The sequence below is a fragment of the Stegostoma tigrinum genome, chromosome 45 (assembly GCF_030684315.1).
Source record: "Stegostoma tigrinum isolate sSteTig4 chromosome 45, sSteTig4.hap1, whole genome shotgun sequence".
NCBI lineage: Eukaryota > Metazoa > Chordata > Chondrichthyes > Orectolobiformes > Stegostomatidae > Stegostoma > Stegostoma tigrinum.
Window position 1 is genome coordinate 12,484,759 of NC_081398.1, and position 18,963 is coordinate 12,503,721.

Here is an 18,963-nt window from a genome sequence, read left to right on the forward strand (position 1 = left end):
AATTACGAGATAAAAGAGCAAGTGAGCTACTGGAGACCTGCAAAGGGTGACAGGCTGCACTCGGGCACTTTTCTTGTGAAGCAAAGAGCTGTGTTTCTGAAGTTAGAAATCTCTGGGTGGCTAAAAGTTAGGCAATTCAAATGTGCATAGTGGAGGATGAAACGAGAGGCTCAGGGAGTCATTTTAACAGCATGGAATGAGGCTCTTCAGCCCATTTTGTGATCACAGTCAGGTGAGGGGGTCAGTTGTCTGGATGGCCAGTTTGTGGAGGTTCGGTTCCCAATGATGTTACCCACTGATGTCTCTCTTTCTTCAGCCTCTCCCTTCACCTCAGGCGAGCCTAGGGCTAAACCACCACCACTCAAAGATAGCAAAAGAACAGTACTACACAGGAACAGGCCCTTCGGCTCTCCAAGCCTGTGCCAACACGTTTTTGTCCTTCCAAACCAAAAGTGTTCACACTTGGAGAGGTAGTGGGCCCTCCTAGAGAATCTGAGATTTAAAAAATTGTGTAGAGCTGGATGAACATAGCAGGCTAGGCAGCATCAGAGGAGCAGGAAAGCTGACGTTTCGGGTCTGGACCCTTCTTCAGAAAATTTCTGAATTTCTTTCTCAAGAAGGGTCTGGGCCGAAGCGTCAGCTTTCCTGCCTAACCTCATCCCACCTCCTTGACCTGTCCGTCTTCCCTGGACTGACCGATCCCCTCCCTACCTCCCCACCTACACTCTCTCCACCTATCTTCTTTACTCTCCATCTTCGGTCCGCCTCCCCCTCTCTCCCTATTTATTCCAGTTCCCTCCCCCCATCCCCTTCTCTGATGAAGGGTCTAGGCCCGAAACGTCAGCTTTTGTGCTCCTGAGATGCTGCTTGGCCTGCTGTGTTCATCTAGCCTCACATCTTATTACCATTAAGTATCAGGCTGGTCACTTCTGTGGAGAGTAAAGCTGGATGTGGAGAACACGAAGCTTGGGGAAAAAAAAGCGGGCACTAGTTTTCTATGAAACACTTGCGAGGTCTCTTCATTGACAATTTTTTTTGTCTTGTGTTTCTTTGGTGCTGGAAGAAACGAGCAACTAATCTCTCTCTCCTTCACCCCCCCCCCAACACCCAAACACCCCACACCCAAACCCCTTCACCACCCCCCACACCCAAACCCCTTCAACCCCCGCCCAACCAAACCACTTTACCCCCCCCCCCCACCTCAGGCAGGCCTCTCCCAAGCTTGAAGAGAAGCGGGAAAGTCCCGGTGGGCAGCAGAATGGGGGACGCGAACGAAACCTGCGCGAGCTCCAAGCTGTCGGACCGCTTCTACGTGACGGCCTTCAGCGTGATCTTCTTGCTCGGGTTGCTGTTCAACAGCCTCGCCCTGGTCTTCTTCTTCCGCTTCACCAAGATCCGCTCGCAGACCACGGTCTACATGAAGAACCTGGCCTGCGCCGACCTGCTGCTGGTGGGCTCCCTGCCGGTGCGGATCCTGTACTATGTCACCCGCCAGCCGCTCCCGCCTCTGCTGTGCGAGCTCACGGGCCTCGTCTTCCTGGTGAACATGTACGGCAGCATCTTCTTCCTCACGTGCATCAGCCTGGACCGCTGCGTCGCCATCTGTTTCCCGATGAAGTCGCGGCTCAACTCGCTCCGCGGCCGCGCCAAGTGGATCAGCGCCGGCGTCTGGCTGCTGGTTGTGGGCGCCAGCATCCCGCCTTACCTGGCCATCCCGAAGGCCGGCAACGAGACCGGCGCCTGCACGCTGTGCTTCGACAAGAAGCCCACCTACGTCACCAACCCGGCCACGGTGGCGCCCACCCTGCTGGTGGGCTACGGCATCCCGCTGGGCACCATCTTGGCCTGCTCGCTGTCCCTGCTGCGGGCAGTCAGGCGCAGCTCCGCCACCCGCATGGACTACGTCGACTGGCGCAAGATCCGCAACATGGTGGCGGCCAACGTGGTCATCTTCGTCGTCTGCTTCCTGCCGTACCACACGGTGCTGCTGCTGTACGTCGCGGTGCGCGCCCCGGAGCGGGAGCCGACGCTGCGCGCGTCCTACCGCGCCGCCATCGCCGTGGCGTGCCTCAACGCCATCTTCGACCCGCTGGCCTACTACTTCGTCACGGAGACCTTCCAGAAGAGCGTCGGCATGAAGGCCTTGAAGAACGCGCTGACGTCCAACACGGACAGCGCCGAGGGCAACAACCGCTCGCTGTCCCCACAGCGGGCGAAGCAGGTGAACGACGCCCGGATGATAACGACTTGAGAGATAAGAGACATTGTGTGGGTGGGGCTGCTGGGGAACGGTTTGAGCACGAAATGGCCACGCAAGGGGTGGCAGCCCTGTGTGAGGGGGTGGGCTGGGTTCGAACAAGAACAAGGTTGTTGGAAAACCTGAGCAGGTCTGGCAGCGTCTGTGACGGATAAACATTTCGTAGATAGCGGGAGATAACAAGGTGTGGAGATAGTGGGAACTGCAGACTTTGGAGATTTCTGAAGGGGCCCAGACCCGAAACGTGAGCCTCCCCGCTCCTCTGATGCTGCTTGGCCTGCTGTGTTCATCCAGCACTTGTTATAACAAAGTGTAGAGCTGGAGGAGCACAACAGACCAAGCAGCATCAGAGGAGCAGGAAGGCTGACGATTCAGGTCTGGGCCCCTTCAGAAAATCATTCTATCTGATCCTTTATCCACCTTCCATCATCACCTGCCACCTCCCCCCTTCTCTATTTATTTCAGAATCTCCTTCCCCTTTCCTAATTTAGAAAAACCCAAAACGTCAGCTTTCCCGCCCCTATGATGCTGCCTGGCCTGCTGTGTTCATCCAGCTCCACACCTTGTTATCTCTGTAATGTTTGGGGCTCTGTGACCCTTCCTCAGAACTGATGGTGGCTGTGAAAAACGCCAGTTTATATGCAGAGAGTTAGGGATGTAGGTGTATGGGGTAGTGAGTAAATGATAGGATAGGGTCCCAAAGAGAGAGAGAGAGAGAGTTGGACAGATAAAGGAGTTGCTAACAATCAGGCTGGGAGGGCGAATAGTTGTTAGTGGGGATTGTTGGTGACCAAAGCTGTTGGCTAAGTCAAGAGGACAGCCGATAAGATGAGGGGCTCTGAGATGGTAGGAACTGCTCATGCAGGAGAATCTGAGATAACAAGGTGTGGAGCTGTATGAATGCAGCAGGCCAAGCAACGTCAGAGGAGCACAAAAGTTGACGTTTCTGAAGAAGGGTTCAGACCTGAAAAGTCAGCTTTCCTGCTCCTTTGATGCTGTCTGGCCTGTTATAGTCGTCCAGGTCCACACTATGTTATCTAAGATGAGGGACTCAGCATTTTATTGTTCGGAGCTGTGGGTGAGAGAAACCCCCGTGCACTTTCAGCGCAGAAATAAAATGGTGACATCAGCCTCTTTGTCCCCTACACGGAGGGTGGAAACCAATGGAGGAAACCCTGTTCTGAGATTTTTGTTTTTCCAGTCTGTTCACAGGATGTGGGCCAGCATTTAATGCCTCACCCCCACCCACCATCCTTAAGGGCCCAGAGGGCAGTAAAATGTCAACCACGTTGTGAGTTTGGAGTCACATATAGGCCTGACCAGCTAAGGATGGCAGTCTCCTTCCCTCAAGGATATTGGTAAATCAGATGGATTTTTCGCCCCAACAATTGACACCAGGATTCACGGCCATCATTAGCCTCTTAAATCCAGATTTTTTTTTGTTTCAGGTTCAAATTCCACCATCTGCCATGGTAGGATTCAAACCCGAGCCCCCAGAGCATTACTCGGGTTCTCTGCATTAACAGTCCAGCAATAATACCACTCGGTCATCACCTCCCGCCAGGAGGAATCAGGAGAAAATTTCAGATGTAGCAAAAAAAATTCCAAGCACCTTATGCCGACTTGTTCGAAACATTCAAGCTTTTTGCTTGAAGTGGTATTCACGATTGTGGAGAATGCCCCTCAAGGCCTGAAGGGTCTTTTTTTTTGTTAGCAACGCTGTGGACCTTCATTCTCACAATCTGCCAGAAGTGGGTTTCACAGAGAGCTGAAATCGCTTTGTTGTGTTACTTCTCCCAAAATACTTTCACTTCTGAAGCTATATCTGCTAAAAGGAAAGGGCAGCTGGGTGTGGTGGCATCATATTCACTAAAGGCCATTGACAAGTGAAAACAACTTGGACTTTAAGATCCCCATTTACTAGAGTGGAAAGGGTGAAGACGCCACATTATTGTGACAGATTGAACCCTGAACCATGTGATTACTAATAAACCCATTAGACTATAACTGACAGTGTGACTTCTGACCTTGCTCACTTTAGTCCAACACTGGCACCTCCACATCAAGGCACCCCAAATTACAAACAAAGACCGCTGGAGAAATTCGACAGGTCCAGCAATATCTGTGATGAGAGAAAAACAGAGCTCACAGTTTGAGTCTGGTATAAGTCTTCTTTGAGAATCACCAAAATAATGGTCACCGTTAACTATAGGCCAACTTTTAGACAAGTAAGAAATGCTGTGATGTTCGAGGTGTGGGGTAATTAAAAATTGAGGAAATCAGTCTAGGATTCATTGAGGGAAAGTTGCATAGTGCGTAACTTTTTAGTTTATTGATCTGTCTTCAGAGAAGGTTGATGAAGGTAATGTTATGGATCCAATGTACCCAGGCTGACTTGTAAAAGGGGTTGGTGGCATTAAAGATACAGAGATTCTGATTGACCACCTCAGTACATAAGTCCTGGGCAAGAAAGTCCAGGAGTGGCCATCTCAACTCAACATTAGTGAAAGCCCTTAAGGTGTCACTTAATGTCCCCTGATGGGCCCACAACTCACCACCAACTGAATAACCTGAGGCTCCATTTGTCTCAAAGCACAGCCAAAAGGACACATTGCCTCCTATCTCCCTGACTCCCACCTCACAAGAGCCTGAAAAAAAGCATTTGCCTTCTTGCTGCTGAGGTCTGGGGCTCCAACGGTGATCTCCAACACCCACAGACTGCTTGCTTCAATTGGCTTGCAGCACCTGATGAGGTGAGGCCTCAGTATCGAGGCTCCTGATTCACTGAGAAGCTTGTCCATCCGCCCACAAGTGGCAAATTGGACCTTGATCCTGGGAACTTTCTCTCCAGTTGGGACGGGGTGTGAGCATCCCCAGTGACAAAGCGCACTAAGCCTGAGTTTAAGACTTCAGGTAGATTGGAAAAGCTGAAACAGACAAAGGGGATGCTGGACAAACTCAGCAAGCCTGGTTTCACGTGCGAACACAGAGAGAAACACAGTTAATGTTGAGATGATTTCTTCAGAACTCTTCAGTGAAACTGGACTTAAAAAGTTAAATCTGTCTCTCTCTCCACAGACCTGCTGAGCTTTTCCAATATTCTCCGTCTTTGTCTCAGGTTTCCAGCCTCTGCAGTGTTTTGCTTCTACCGCAAAAAAAAAGCTCAGATTGAGTTTCTTGGGAGAAGCAAGACTGAGGGGAGGGTTGAGACTAGAAGGTGCGTTCCTACTCCTGAGATATCCAGGCAGAGAGAAACTGTTCTCATTTACGGCAGGATTAAGAACGAGAGATAACACAGAAATGGGGAGGGGAGTGGGAACTCAGAAATAAATAGAAAGAGGAGGGGTGAGCCTGGGGAAGGTAGGTGGTGTGGTGGTAAGTGAGTGCAGGTAGGGAGTGATGGGGATTGGTCAGTGAGGTGGGAGGATCAGATAGGTGAGAGAGAAGATGGACAGGTTGTGTCTGGTGATTGTGGCAGGGATGAGAGGGAGGGTTGGTCATGGGATGAGGAAGTTTTGAAACTGGTAAAATCTACATTTATGCCATTGGGCTATAGGTTTCCAAAATGGAATATGAGGTGCTGCTCCTCCAGTTTGCGGGTGTTTAAGAATGAAAGGGCAGACTTTGAGACTTGAGTGACTTACTACTGCTACTTGATTGTATAATTGGCATTAGAACCAAGGGCAAAGAAGAGTGTGGTCAGAATTTGAATAGCACTGCTTTGTGACGGTTTGAGGGGCATATTTAATCACGGTCTCCAAAGGGAAACCTGATCATTATTTAATAAGAAAAGAAAAATTTGTCGGGGAGGAAAAAGTATGGTATCTATAGATGAGTTGATCTTATAGAAAGCCAGCATTGACCTGATGGGTTGATTGGCCTGTACCTGTTCAGTAAAGTAGCCATAGTCCTAGGGAGAATAATAGCGGCAAGTTTAAGCTGAGGGGCACCATACCTCAGCTGATGGGTTGAGAAGGAGAGTCTTTCACCTCCGCCAGTGAAGAAATCGATGCCATGCTTCCTTACTACTTGATTCCTTACTCTGTCTCATAAGCCAGAAATCTGAGCTAACCAAGCCCCTGCCTATGCATTACCTTTCTATGACTTTATAATTCTTTGATTTATGACAATCCAATATCGACTGAAGAATTTGACTGTTCAGAATTTGCAATTCATTATTATCATGCATGGGACCAGAACCTCGGCCAAGCTGTCAAATCCTCTGTGTCTCATTGGGAAACTGAGACCCACTGTTTGGAATACTTTTTTGAACATGGCTGGAACTTGTCTGTAAAACGTGTCTGAGCAGATTCCAGTCAAAACAGCTCCAACATGATTGAAAATGTGTGATGCCTAGCTGAAAGACAGGAAGACTTCACAGATGTTGCTGGAAAATGCTTAAATACCTGACTGGCCTTGCCACTCATCATCAGCATCATCACTGACAAGAAGTATGATCAACCACCTCGGAAATTCCGAGTTATTAGTCATGTGTTCTGTGGGTCCTTGCGTAACCGATGAGTCTGATTCTAGAGCCACATCTCAGACCACAGCTATTTCCGGGAGGTGGAATTGGTCCTCGGCCTTGAGTGGCAGAGGTGATTTGCTACGGTTGAAGGAACTCAGCCATCCCAATTTTGTAGCTGGCCCAACTCAGTTGATTTTGGATAATCGAGGCCTCAACACTGATATTAGCACATCCTGCTGTGGTGGAGGATCGGTCTCAAGAAGTGTTGGTGATGCGCCTCAAGGGCTTTGAAGTGGCATCTGTGTGAAGCCCAATTTTTGAGGCAAGTAGATGCAGGATGACTGCCTTATACCCAAGGATCTTGGTATCATCACAGATGACACGGTCTTCAAGAACTGTCATCCATTCAGCTTGCTACAAAACACTTCAATTCCCACCTCCAACTGCCACTACCTCTTGTGACAATTCCACAAAAATATCTATGCAATTAAATTCGGAAGCAGAAAAGATTTGTGTGATCGATAGACAATGGGACACTACTTTACAATAAAAAGTACATAAATTGTAATTGAATGGTGATGAATTTTGCAAAGCATGCAATTATTGCAGTGTATATTAAACATGTCTGTAACTGCAATCATCTGATTAGTTTTATATTAACTGTTTTATGAATGATAAGTGCAGCAAGCTTGTTATTAACTAGCACCTGTGTGGACCAGGAGTGTACTGGCTCGTCAAAATATTTGGGATAATCAAGAGTTCCATATAATTAACATAAAAACACAATCTTTAGTGATAAGCAACACAATGCAGAGGAGGGTTTTATTTACAGCACGTTTTATTTACAGTACAAATCACTTCAATAATATTGCAGCTTCGCCCTAATAAAACTTACCAGCAGAGAGACTTCTGACTGACACCCTCAACTGACTACTCGGACAACGTGAGAGACTGGTATTTGGGGAGAAATTGACTTGAAATATTTGATATTTTGTGTGGCCATTCAATTAGACAAGTATATTTACATTGAGGCAAATAAATTTTGAAAACTTAAGTGACTGGACACAACAATGTGATACATTTTACAATATTTGTGCCAGTTTATCAAGTTCACAAGGTGCTATTTAAAACAAGGTTAGAGTAAAAAAAAACTGCAGATGCTGGAATTCAAGGTAGACCAACAGGAGGCTGATCAGACACAACAAGCCAGTCAGCATCTGAATCTGGGCTTGCTGCCTTCTTCCAGCCTCCTGTTTGCCTGCCATTTAAAACAAAGCTTGCTGTACTTATCATAAAAGGCATTGTGTTGCAACTGCTCTTTCTTCTCCTTTCTACTCCCTTAAAGGAATCTGCAACCTGTTCTGATCAACCCTAACTGCATTCAGATGGGATTCACCCGATTTGACCCAACTGGATCGTTTCTTGTCTTCCAGTAGTTCTTTTTTTAAGTAGTTTGTGAGATGTGAGCATCTCAGGCTAAGGTGGCACTTATTGCCCATGCTTATCAGAGTCAGAGACTCATCAGCTGTATTGCTATGAGTTTGAAGTCTTTTAGGAAAGAAAAACCAAAATAACTGTGGATGCTGTAAATCCAGAACAAAAACAGAAGTTGCTAGAAAAGCTCAGCATCTGTGAAGGAAAAATCAGAGTTAGCGTTTCGGGTCCGGTGACCCTTCCTCGGAGCATGTCCTTTAGGAAAGGAAGTCTAGATATTTGCCAGGAAGATTTTCTTTCCTAAAGGACATTAATGATCCAGATGATAAGCCCCAGCCTGTTCAGTCTCTCCCTACAACTCAAACCCTGTTACCCTGGCAACATCATTGTTAATCCTTTCTGAATCCTTTCAAGTTTAACAACAGCTTTCTTATAGCAGGGAAACCAGAGTTGAATGCAGTATGCTGTAGGTGGCCTTTACAAGAGTGGTTACATGGCAACCATTAGGATAGCTTTTATCCTACATTTTCTTTTAAATATTGAATGCAAATTTCACCATTTACCAAAGTGGGAATTGGGATAAAAGGGTCTTTTTCCCAAATGGCAACCAGTGACTAGAGGGTACAGCAGGATTTGGTGCTTGTATTTCAACTGTCCACAGTAGACAGTGATGAGGGAACTAAATGTAATATTTCTAAGTTTACAGGCAAAGCAAAGCTGGGTGGATGTGAAGGGGATGCACTCAAGTTTCAGACAAATTCAGTGAGTGGGCAAATGCATTGAGGATTAAGTATAATGTGGACAAATGGGAGGTTATCCGCTTTGGGAGCAAGAATGGGAAGGCCAATTATTAACTGGATGATGATAGATTGGCAAAGGGTGAGGTGCCATGAGACTTAGGTGTTCACCAATCATTGAAGGTAAGCATGCAGGTGCAGCAGGCAGTAAGGAAGGCATGGTGATATTCAGAATGAGCAGATTCAAGTACAGGAACAGGGATGTTTTACTGCAGTTGTACCGGGCCTTAGTGAGACCGCACCTGGAATATTGTGTGCAGTTTTGCTCTCCTTACGTGGAGGGAGGATGTTCTGGAAATGGAGGGGAGTGCAGGAAAGGTTTGCCAAACCAAAATGTCGGATGGCAGGATTAATATTTGAAGAGAAACTGAATCAGCTTTTTCTGGATGGCAAGAAGTAACAAGTGGGGTGCCACAGAGTTTGGTTGTTAGACCCCAACTATTTAAAGTAAACATTAATTACTTGGGCACAAGGATAGGAGGCTCTGCAGCCAGATTTGCTGACAACACAAAAATAAGAGGGATGGTAAAAAGCAATGAGGAAATAAGAACCTTACAATTGGATACAGGTAGGTTAGAAAAGTGGGCCAAAATGTGGCAGATGGAGTTTAACATGGATAAGTGTGAGGTCATGCATTTTGATTGGAAAAATGGGAAGGCGACCTACTGTCTAAATGGGGAGAGACTTTGAGCTGCTTTGGTGCAGATGGATCTGGGTGTCCTCATTCATGAGTTACAGAAAGCTGTCATGCAGGTACAGCAGATAATAAAGATATTGATTGGAATGTTGGCCTTTATAGAAATAGAATATAAAGACAAGGAAGTATTGTTGCAACTTTACAAGGCATTGGTGAAACCACACCTGGAGTATTGTGCACAGTTTTGGTTCCCTTATTTGAGGAAAGATGTAGTACTTGTGGAGGCAGTACAGAGATAAGGATCACTAAATTGATCACAAAAATGAGGGATTTGTTGTATGAAGAAAGATAGAATAGTTTAGGTCTATACTGTCTGAAAATTAGAAAAAATAGGGGAGATCAAATTGAGGTATTCAAGATGATAAAAGGTATAAACAAAATAGCCGTGGAGTGGATGCTTGCTCTTGTGGGACAATTCCAGGATGAGGGGTCGTAGTCTTAGGATAAGGGGTAGAAAATTTAAAAGTTAAAGAGAAACTACTTCTCCCAAAGGTTAGTGAATCTGTGGAATTTGCAACCCCAAAGTGCAGTGGATGCTGCGACAGTGAGTAAATTTAAGGAAGAGTTAGACAGATTTTTCATTGGTAATAGGAAGGGTTTTGGGGAGAAGGCAGGAAAATGGAGGTGAGGGACATATCAGCCATGATTGAATGGCGGGGGAGCCTTCAAAGGGCCAAATGGCCTAATTCTGCCCCTTTTTTTATGAATTTATATTCTGAAGAATGGGGGGAGTCTCACTGAAACAAGGACTAGACAGCATATGTGCAAGAAGGATGTTCCTGATGACTGAGAAGTCCACAACGAGAGGCCACAGTCTTAAGGGTGCAAGGTAGGCCATTTGGGACTGAGTTGAGGAGGAATATCTTTACCCAGAGAGTGGTAAGCCTGCGGAATTCTCTACCACAGAAAGCAGTTGAGGCTGAACGTACTGCATCCACTGTACCCGGTGCGGCTGCCTCTACATTGGGGAAACCAAGCGGAGGCTTGGGGACCGCTTTGCAGAACACCTCCGCTCGGTTCGCAACAAACAACTGCACCTCCCAGTCGCAAACCATTTCCACTCCCCCTCCCATTCCTTAGATGACATGTCCATCATGGGCCTCCTGCAGTGCCACAATGATGCCACCCGAAGGTTGCAGGAACAGCAACTCATATTCCGCTTGGGAACCCTGCAGCCCAATGGTATCAATGTGGACTTCACCAGCTTCAAAATCTCCCCTTCCCCCACCGCATCCCTAAACCAGCCCAGTTCGTCCCCTCCCCCCACTGCACCACACAACCAGCCCAGCTCTTCCCCTCCACCCACTGCATCCCAAAACCAGTCCAACCTGTCTCTGCCTCCCCAACCTGTTCTTCCTCTCACCCATCCCTTCCTCCCACCCCAAGCCGCACCTCCATCTCCTACCTACTAACCTCATCCCACCTCCTTGACCTGTCCGTCTTCCCTGGACTGACCTATCCCCTCCCTACCTCCCCACCTATACTCTCTCCACCTATCTTCTTTTCTGTCCATCTTCGGTCCGCCTCCCCCTCTCTCCCTATTTATTCCAGAACCCTCACCCCATCCCCCTCTCTGATGAAGGGTCTAGGCCTGAAACGTCAGCTTTTGTGCTCCTGAGATGCTGCTTGGCCTGCTGTGTTCATCCAGCCTCACATTTTACTATCTTGGATTCTCCAGCATCTGCAGTTCCCATTATCACTCACACCCAACAATCTCTTCCTATTCCCACAAAGTTCTGGGAAACAACTGATCAAATCCCAGGGATTTATCCATCTTTACACATTTTTAGGACATCCAACACCTCGTCTTCTGAAATATGGACACTTCTTGAGATTTCCTCAAGTTCTCTGGTTTCCCTGTCCTTCACAGCAAATACTGACACGAAATACTCATTTAGTATCTCGCTCGTTGCCTGCGGTTCCACGTTGCTGATCTTTAAGTGGCCTTGCTGATCTTTAAGGGGCCCTATTGTCTTCCTACTTACTCTTTTATTTGTAGAATCTCTTTGGATTCCCCTTTACCCTATTTGCCAAAGCTTTCTCATATCCTCTTTTTGCCCTCCTGACTTCCCTCTTGACTATATACCTACTGTCCCTGTACTCCTCTAGGAAGAGAAGACTGAAATAAATCTCCAGGCTGAATGGTTTCCTCATATTTTGTGGTTACTGTTTTTATAGGTCTCCCTCAACATAAGGCATTAAAACACCCAATCCCCTCAGCTCCTTTAACCATTCTTAAACATCTCAATAACCTCAACATTGATAACTTCACCCAATTTTTTTTCTCAGGTTTCAACCATTTACTTTCTGCAGAGCATTTCAATCAATCTGCATTGTAGCCCCTCCAGGATCGATTAACCCTTCCTGTGGTATGATTTCTAACATTAGAAACATCGAAAATAGTAGCAGTAGTAGGTCATTCGGCCCTTTGGACCTACTCTGCCATTCATAGAAACATAGATAAGTACAAAATAGGAACATATAAAAGCCCTTGGTGCCTTGGCCCTCCTTCATAAACACATCCTTCATGTGTTCGGTTCAGATTGCTTCTTTGTAGGAAGGATGTGGAAGCTTTAGAGAGGGTGCAGAGGAGATTTACAAGGATACTGCCTGGACTGGAGGGCAGGTCTTATGAGGAAAGGTTGAGGGAGCTGGTGCTTTTCTCATTGGAGGGAAGAAGGATGAGAGGTGACTTGATAGAGGTGTACATGATGATGAAAGGCATAGATAAAGTGGATACCAGAGGCTTTTTCCTAGGGCGGAAATGGCTATCATGCAGGGACATAATTTTAATGTGATTGGAGGAAGATATAGGGGAGATGTCAGAGGTAAATTCTTTACACAGAGAGTGGTGAGTGCATGGAGCGCACTGTCGGCTGTAGTAGGGGAGTCAGATACTTCAGGGACATTTAAGCAACTCTTGGATAGGCACATGGATGATAGTAAAATGAAGGGTATGCAGGTTAGTTTGATCTTAAGAGTAGGATAATAGGTCAGCACAACATTGTGGGCCAAACAGCCAGTACTGTGCTGTACTGTTCTCTGTTCTATAAAACCCTAGAAAATAGGATCAGGAGGAGGCCAAGCAGCCCTTTGAGTCTGCTGTGCCATTCATAGAAATGTAGAAACATGCAAAATAGAAATGGAAATTGGCCCATTCAGCCCGTCCACTCATTACGACATGGCTGACCATCCAGGACTACAGTCTTGTCCCCCATTCCCTTTAGCCCCAGCTGGATCATTACCAGGTTGTGGGTTGGGATTTCTTCGAGCTAGGCAAGGGTGGCCTGGAGGAGGGAGACCTCTGAAGGACAGCTCAGCAAGGAAGCTATCATCCTAAACATTGACTCTCCTCGGAGACCTGCTTTTGTTTGCTGCTGGGTTAATTTTAGAAATTGCAGTCAGAGCTGATGAGAAACGAATATTTGAACAGTATCTATAAACCAAGCTGTGGGTGTAGGCTGTTGTTTCTCGGTATCTTTTCGCAGATGCAAAACAGAAAAACCTAAACCCCAAACAAGTTGTTTGTTTTATCACATCCCCTGTTGCTCAAAGCCAAGGTCACACTGAAAGCAAAGGGAGAACCGCACTGATCACGCTGCAGTTGTGCACTGCAGTCTTCACTCGGAGATTCTGTGTAATGTGTGTGGGATATTCCTACAACTTGCACTCAAGTGGCACATTTCACAATTGCAGTTCCACCTCAGAAGTGTTTTCGGAAGCAGCGCAGGACGGTTGACGTCCCTGCGTTATTTAACTCAGGAAACAGCAAGGTCAGACAAACAGCTGTGTGGCCAGCAACCAATACCAAAGCATTCCTCTCTCCAATCGATTTTTTTAAAAACTTTTCAGAATTCACCAATCCCTCCTCAATTGAAGCAGGATCCCAGGGATCTTCAACAAAAACTGAAAGAACTGCAGATATTCTAAATCAGAAACTGAAACAGAAGTGGCTAGAAAAAGCTCAGCATGTCTGAGGAAGGGTCTCTCAACTTGAAACGTGAATTGATTGATTGCTTTTATTGTCACGTACCAAAATACAGTGAAAAGCTTTGTTTGTGAGCGGTACAGGCAGATCACAGCAAGCAAAGGATGTACAGATCAAAAAGACTTAGAAGCTTACAGGTTACGTTACAGGTTATTTTATTTGAGGCTGATAATGGCCAGAAAGAAGCTGTTCCTGAACCTGCTTGTGCATGTGTTCAGGCTTCTGTATCTTCTGTGTGGTGGAAAAGACTGTAGGAGATCATTACCAGGGTGCAATGGGTCTTTGATGATGTGGGCCACCTTTCCACAGCAGCAAGTCCTGTAAATGGAGTCCATGGTTGAAAGGTTGGCTTCTGTGATGGTCTGGGCTGTGCACATGACCTTCTGCAGTTTCTTACAGTCCTGGGCAGAGCAGCTTCCATACCAGGCAGTTATGCACCCAGAAAGTGTGCTTTCAAAGGTGCATCTGTAGAAGTTCCTGGGCCACCTGAGGAAGAGACATTGTTGTGTCTTCTTGACTGTTGCATCTACGTGGGAAGTCCATGACGTGTCGATTATCGGGGGAGCATGATGCTTTTTGCCCTCTCAACCTCAGTTTCGTTGATGTAGATGGGGGCGTGTTCTACTCCTTTCTTTTTGAAGTCTGATTTCTCTCCACAGATGCTGAACTTTTCCAGCAATTCCTGTTTTTGTTGTCCATGGGATCTTCCATGCCCATGCAGGAGGCCAGATGGAACCTCCTTTAGGTGAACATCCCACCTGAAAAAAACACCTGTGACAATTGGCATTCCATCGGCTCTGGCCAGGGAACTTGGCCTAGATGATAAACCTAACCTCCAGTGGACCTGAGGTTGCCCATGCATTAAATCAGAGAGCATCCCATTCTCTGATTCCTTTCTGCATTTGTCCCTCAGTCAAGCAATTTTAAAATGTTCCTTTAAAATCCCTGCACAGTCTCGCCCTTATCTTGAACTGTAATCTCCTTCAACCCCACAATCATCCAAGATATTCTTTGGGATGGCTCTACTTAAAATCTCTTGGAGACTGGTGAACACAGGGAATGCTGGAGAAACTCAACAGCATCCGTGGAGTGCTAGAGAAACAAAGGCACTATTTCAAGTCTGGTGTCCCTCTTCTTCACGGTGAGTTTCCCTGTGTTTGTTTCAGATTTCCAGTATCTGCAGTCTTGAGTCTTTATTGAAGTTCATGCTGCCTGGTCTGTAACGTTACAGAAATCCATGCCTGTATTTCTCTACTGCACTTCCTCCCTTGCATAACTCTTTTCAAAGTCCCTTTGTTCAAGCTTTTGGTGACCTGACCTAATGCCTCCTTTGTGTTGATCAGTGTTCTCCTTTAAAGAGCTAACTTATTTTTCTCACAACCAGTAAAGGTAGTCAGCACGTACTGTTTTCTCGTGAGATAGAGAGACAATTTGTAGTGGTTTAACCTGTATCTCAAGAGGATTGGTTCATTCAGCTGGCTGGCTTGTGGTACAGATCCCAATTCTCACAACAGTTGAGGTTACAACCAAGGCCCCACCTCCTCAACCTGTCCCTATATCTGAGGCACAGGGACACTCAGCTTAAGCTCACCACCAATTGTCTCTCTCCAATGAGAGACTGGGATAATGGTGACTTTCACATCCACTGAAGAACTCAAAGCCATCTGGAGGAAATTCGCTATTATTTTCCCCCCGGGTGGTGTGATGGTTCAGTAGTTAGCACTGCTGCCTCACAGTGCCAAGGATCTGAATTCCAAATCCAAACAAGACAGCTATCAGTGAGATTAGGAGAAACTTTTTTACTTGTTTGGATTTGGAATTTGCTGCCTGGAATGTTCATTGGAGGCAGATTCCACTAGAGGCTTCAAAATTATGAGAGGTGATGGCCTAGTAGTATTATCAGGGTCTTAGAGACCCAGATAATGTTCTGGGGACCTGGGTTCAAATCCTGCTGTGGTAGAATTTGAATTCAGTTTTCTTTAAAAAAGTATCTGGGAACCAAGAATCTAATGATAACCATGAATCCATTACTGATTTTTGGAAAAACCCATCTGGTTCACTACTGTCTTTTAGCGAAGTAAACTACCATCCTTACCTGATCTGGCCTACACGTGACTTCAGACCTGCAGCAATGCAGTTGATTCTGAACTTCCATCTGGGCAATAAATGATGCCCCAGTCAGCAATGCCCTCACCCCATTGAAGAATAAAGGGAAAAAAAACTGGAGCTGGATCTATGTTTGAAAGAAATGAATTTACAGAGCTACGGAGATAGGACCGGAGAGCGAGGCTTGCTCTTTTGGGAGCCAGCACAGACGTGACAAGTCGAATGACCTCCTGTGCCGTAAATTCTAGGATTTCATAAGTTTCAGCTGGATGGGTGAAAGTGCCGGATTGTTAACTTCCTGGTCGCCAATACGTGGAACTGACCAAAAAGAATATGAAGCAGCTCCTTTTGCGAAGCGTAGCCTTTGTATTCACAGTCACTGTGTGGCTCATTTTCATTGGCTCACTGCATGAGGGGCTTTAGGGGTCAGATGCTGGTCAAGGGCAACTGGTCACATGCCTTTCATTTTTAGCAAATTGAACCTCAGACTCTCAGTCATTCCAAAATGACCTGCAACAGTCTGTGCTAGCCAGTGAGAAATCACAATTAGTACCTCCAACAGGTTTGAGTCCTCATCTAAGTTGACAATCGCATGAAATGCAATATGAGAATCAGCGATAATGGGAACTGCAAATGCTGGAGAATCCAAGATAACAAAGTGTGAAGCTGGATGAACACAGTAGGCCAAGCAGCATCTCAGGAGCACAAAAGCTGACGTTTCAGGCCTAGACCCTTCATCAGAGAGGGCAATGGGAAGAGGGTTCTGAAATAAATAGGGAGAGAGCGGGAGGCGGACCGAAGATGGATAGAGGAGAAGATAGGTGGACAAACCCCACCTCTTCCTCCGCTACATTGATGACTGTATCGGCGCCGCCTCTTGCTCACAAGAGGAGCTCGAACAGTTCATCCACTTCACCAACACCTTGCACCCCAACCTCACCTGGACCATCTCCAACATATCCCTCACCTTCCTGGACCTCTCTGTCTCCATCTCAGGCAATCAGCTAGAAACTGATGTCCATTTCAAGCCCACCGACTCCCACGGCTATCTAGAATACACCTCCTCCCACCCACCCTCCTGCAAAAATTCCTATTCCCAATTCCTTCGCCTCTGCTGCATCTGTTGCCAGGATGAGGCATTCCACTCCCGCACATCCCAGATGTCCACGTTCTTCAAGGACTGCAACTTCCCCCCTGCAGTGTTCGAGAATGCCCTTGACCGTGTCTCCCGCATTTCCCGTAACACATCCCTCACACCCCGCCCCTGCAAGAACTGCCCAAAGAGGATCCCCCTCGTCCTCACATACCACCACACCAACCTCCGGATACAACGCATCATGCTCCGCCACTTCCGCCATCGACAATCCAACCCCACCACCCAAGACATTTTTTCATCCCCACCCTTGTCTGCCTTCCAGAGAGACCACTCTCTGTGTGACTCCCTTGTCCACTCCACACTCCCCCCCAACCCCACCACACCCGGCACCTTTCCCTGCACCTGCACGAAGTGCTACACTTGCCCCCACACCTCCTCCCTCACACCCCATCCCAGGCCCCAAGATGACTTTCCATATCAAGCAGATATTCACCTGCACATCTGCCAATGTGGTATACTGTCTCCACTGTACCCGTTGTGGCTTCCTCTACATTGGGGAAACCAAGCGGAGGCTTGGGGACCGCTTTGCAGAACACCTCCACTCGGTTCGCGATAAACAACTCCACCTCCTAGTCGCGAACCATTTTAACTCCCCCTCCCATTCCTTAGATGACATGTCCATCCTGGGCCTCCTGCAGTGCCACAATGATGCCACCCGAAGGTTGCAGGAACAGCAACTCATATTCCGCTTGGGAACCCTGCAGCCCAATGGTATCAATGTGGACTTCACAAGCTTCAAAATCTCCCCTTCCCCCACTGCATCCCAAAACCAGCCCAGCTCACCCCCGTCTCCCTAACCTGTTCTTCCTCTCACCTATCCCCTCCTCCCACCTCAAGCTGCACCTCCATTTCCTACCTACTAACCTCATCCCGCCTCCTTGACCCATCCGTCCTCCCGGGACTGACCTATCCCCTCCCCACCTTTACTCTCCTCTCCACCTATCTTCTCCTCAATCCATCTTTGGTCCGCCTCCCCCTCTCTCCCTATTTATTCCAGTTCCCTCTCCCCATCCCCCTCTCTGATGAAGGGTCTAGGCCCGAAATGTCAGCTTTTGTGCTCCTGAGATGCTGCTTGGCCTGCTGTGTTCATCCAGTTTCACACTTTGTTATCTATGAGAATCAGCGTTTGATGTGGGTGTATCACTGGCTGGGTGAAGTAGCACTGCAAAAATCCCCTATTCACTGTCATGCAATGGTTACTGTATGTCACCTCCAACACACACTGAAGTGGTTCCTTGGTGCCGGCTGCAGTCTTGTCTTTCCAGGGCCAAAAGTGCTCAGATACTTGCCCAATACAGGCCAAACAATGGCTTTAATAAAATAAAACAAAATGAGAAGTTGTTGGAGAAAGTCAGTTCGTCTGGCAGCGAGACAGAAACAGAGTTAACATTTCAAGTCTAAAGCCTCTTGTTTTGAACTGCAGGAGCAAATTACTGCAGATGCTGGAGTCTGTGCTAAAAGCAACAAATGTTGGAGATCCCACCCGGTCAGACAGCATCCATGGAGAGAGAGCAGTCTGGATGACTCTTCATCAGAGCTGAAGTGTGGAGGGGGACAGCATTTATGCAAGACTTGCAAGGGGCGGGGGTGTAAGGGTGGTGGAGTGTAGTGTGCTGGTGGAGGAAAGATACTGACAGTTCAGATGAAGTGATGGGAATGTGAGAATGGCGGAACAATAGAGTGTCTAACTGCCAGACTTGAAAGAGGAGGCAGTCCCACTGGGGTTGGGGAGCAGGAGATAAAGGACATGATAACAGAATATAACAAGTAAAGCTAAAAATAGGGAAGGAACGGGAGTGGGTTCACAATATGAGGGTGTTGAACTCAATATTAGGTCCTAAAGGTTGTAAAGTGCCTTGTCTGAAAATGAGATCTTATTTCTCCAGTTTAGAACATAGAACATTACAGCGCAGTACAGGCCCTTTGGCTGTCAATGTTGTGCCAACCTGTGAAACCAATCTGAAACCCATCCAACCTACATTATTCCATGATCATCCATATGTTTATCCAATGACCATTTAAATGCCCTTAAAGTTGGCGAGTCTACTACTGTCGCAGGC

The 18,963-nt window shown here is 47.0% G+C and overlaps 1 protein-coding gene across 6 annotated transcripts in view; it reads left to right on the forward strand.

Annotated features, from left to right (window-relative positions):
• Positions 1-18,963, forward strand: part of LOC125448771 (lysophosphatidic acid receptor 6-like) — a 57,636-nt gene that overhangs the window by 26,228 nt on the left and 12,445 nt on the right. For 2 of the 6 annotated variants that reach the window (XM_059642654.1, XM_059642656.1), the window contains exons 2-3: positions 1,206-2,221; positions 3,706-7,313. In XM_059642654.1, the coding sequence (XP_059498637.1) occupies positions 1,259-2,221; positions 3,706-3,780 (1,038 nt within the window). In that variant the 5' untranslated portion in view covers positions 1,206-1,258 and the 3' untranslated portion in view covers positions 3,781-7,313. Of the gene's footprint in view, positions 1-1,205; positions 2,500-3,705; positions 7,314-18,963 lie in introns of those variants that run through there. The other 4 variants (XM_059642655.1, XM_048524294.2, XM_048524292.2 and 1 more) reach the window with 4 other exon arrangements.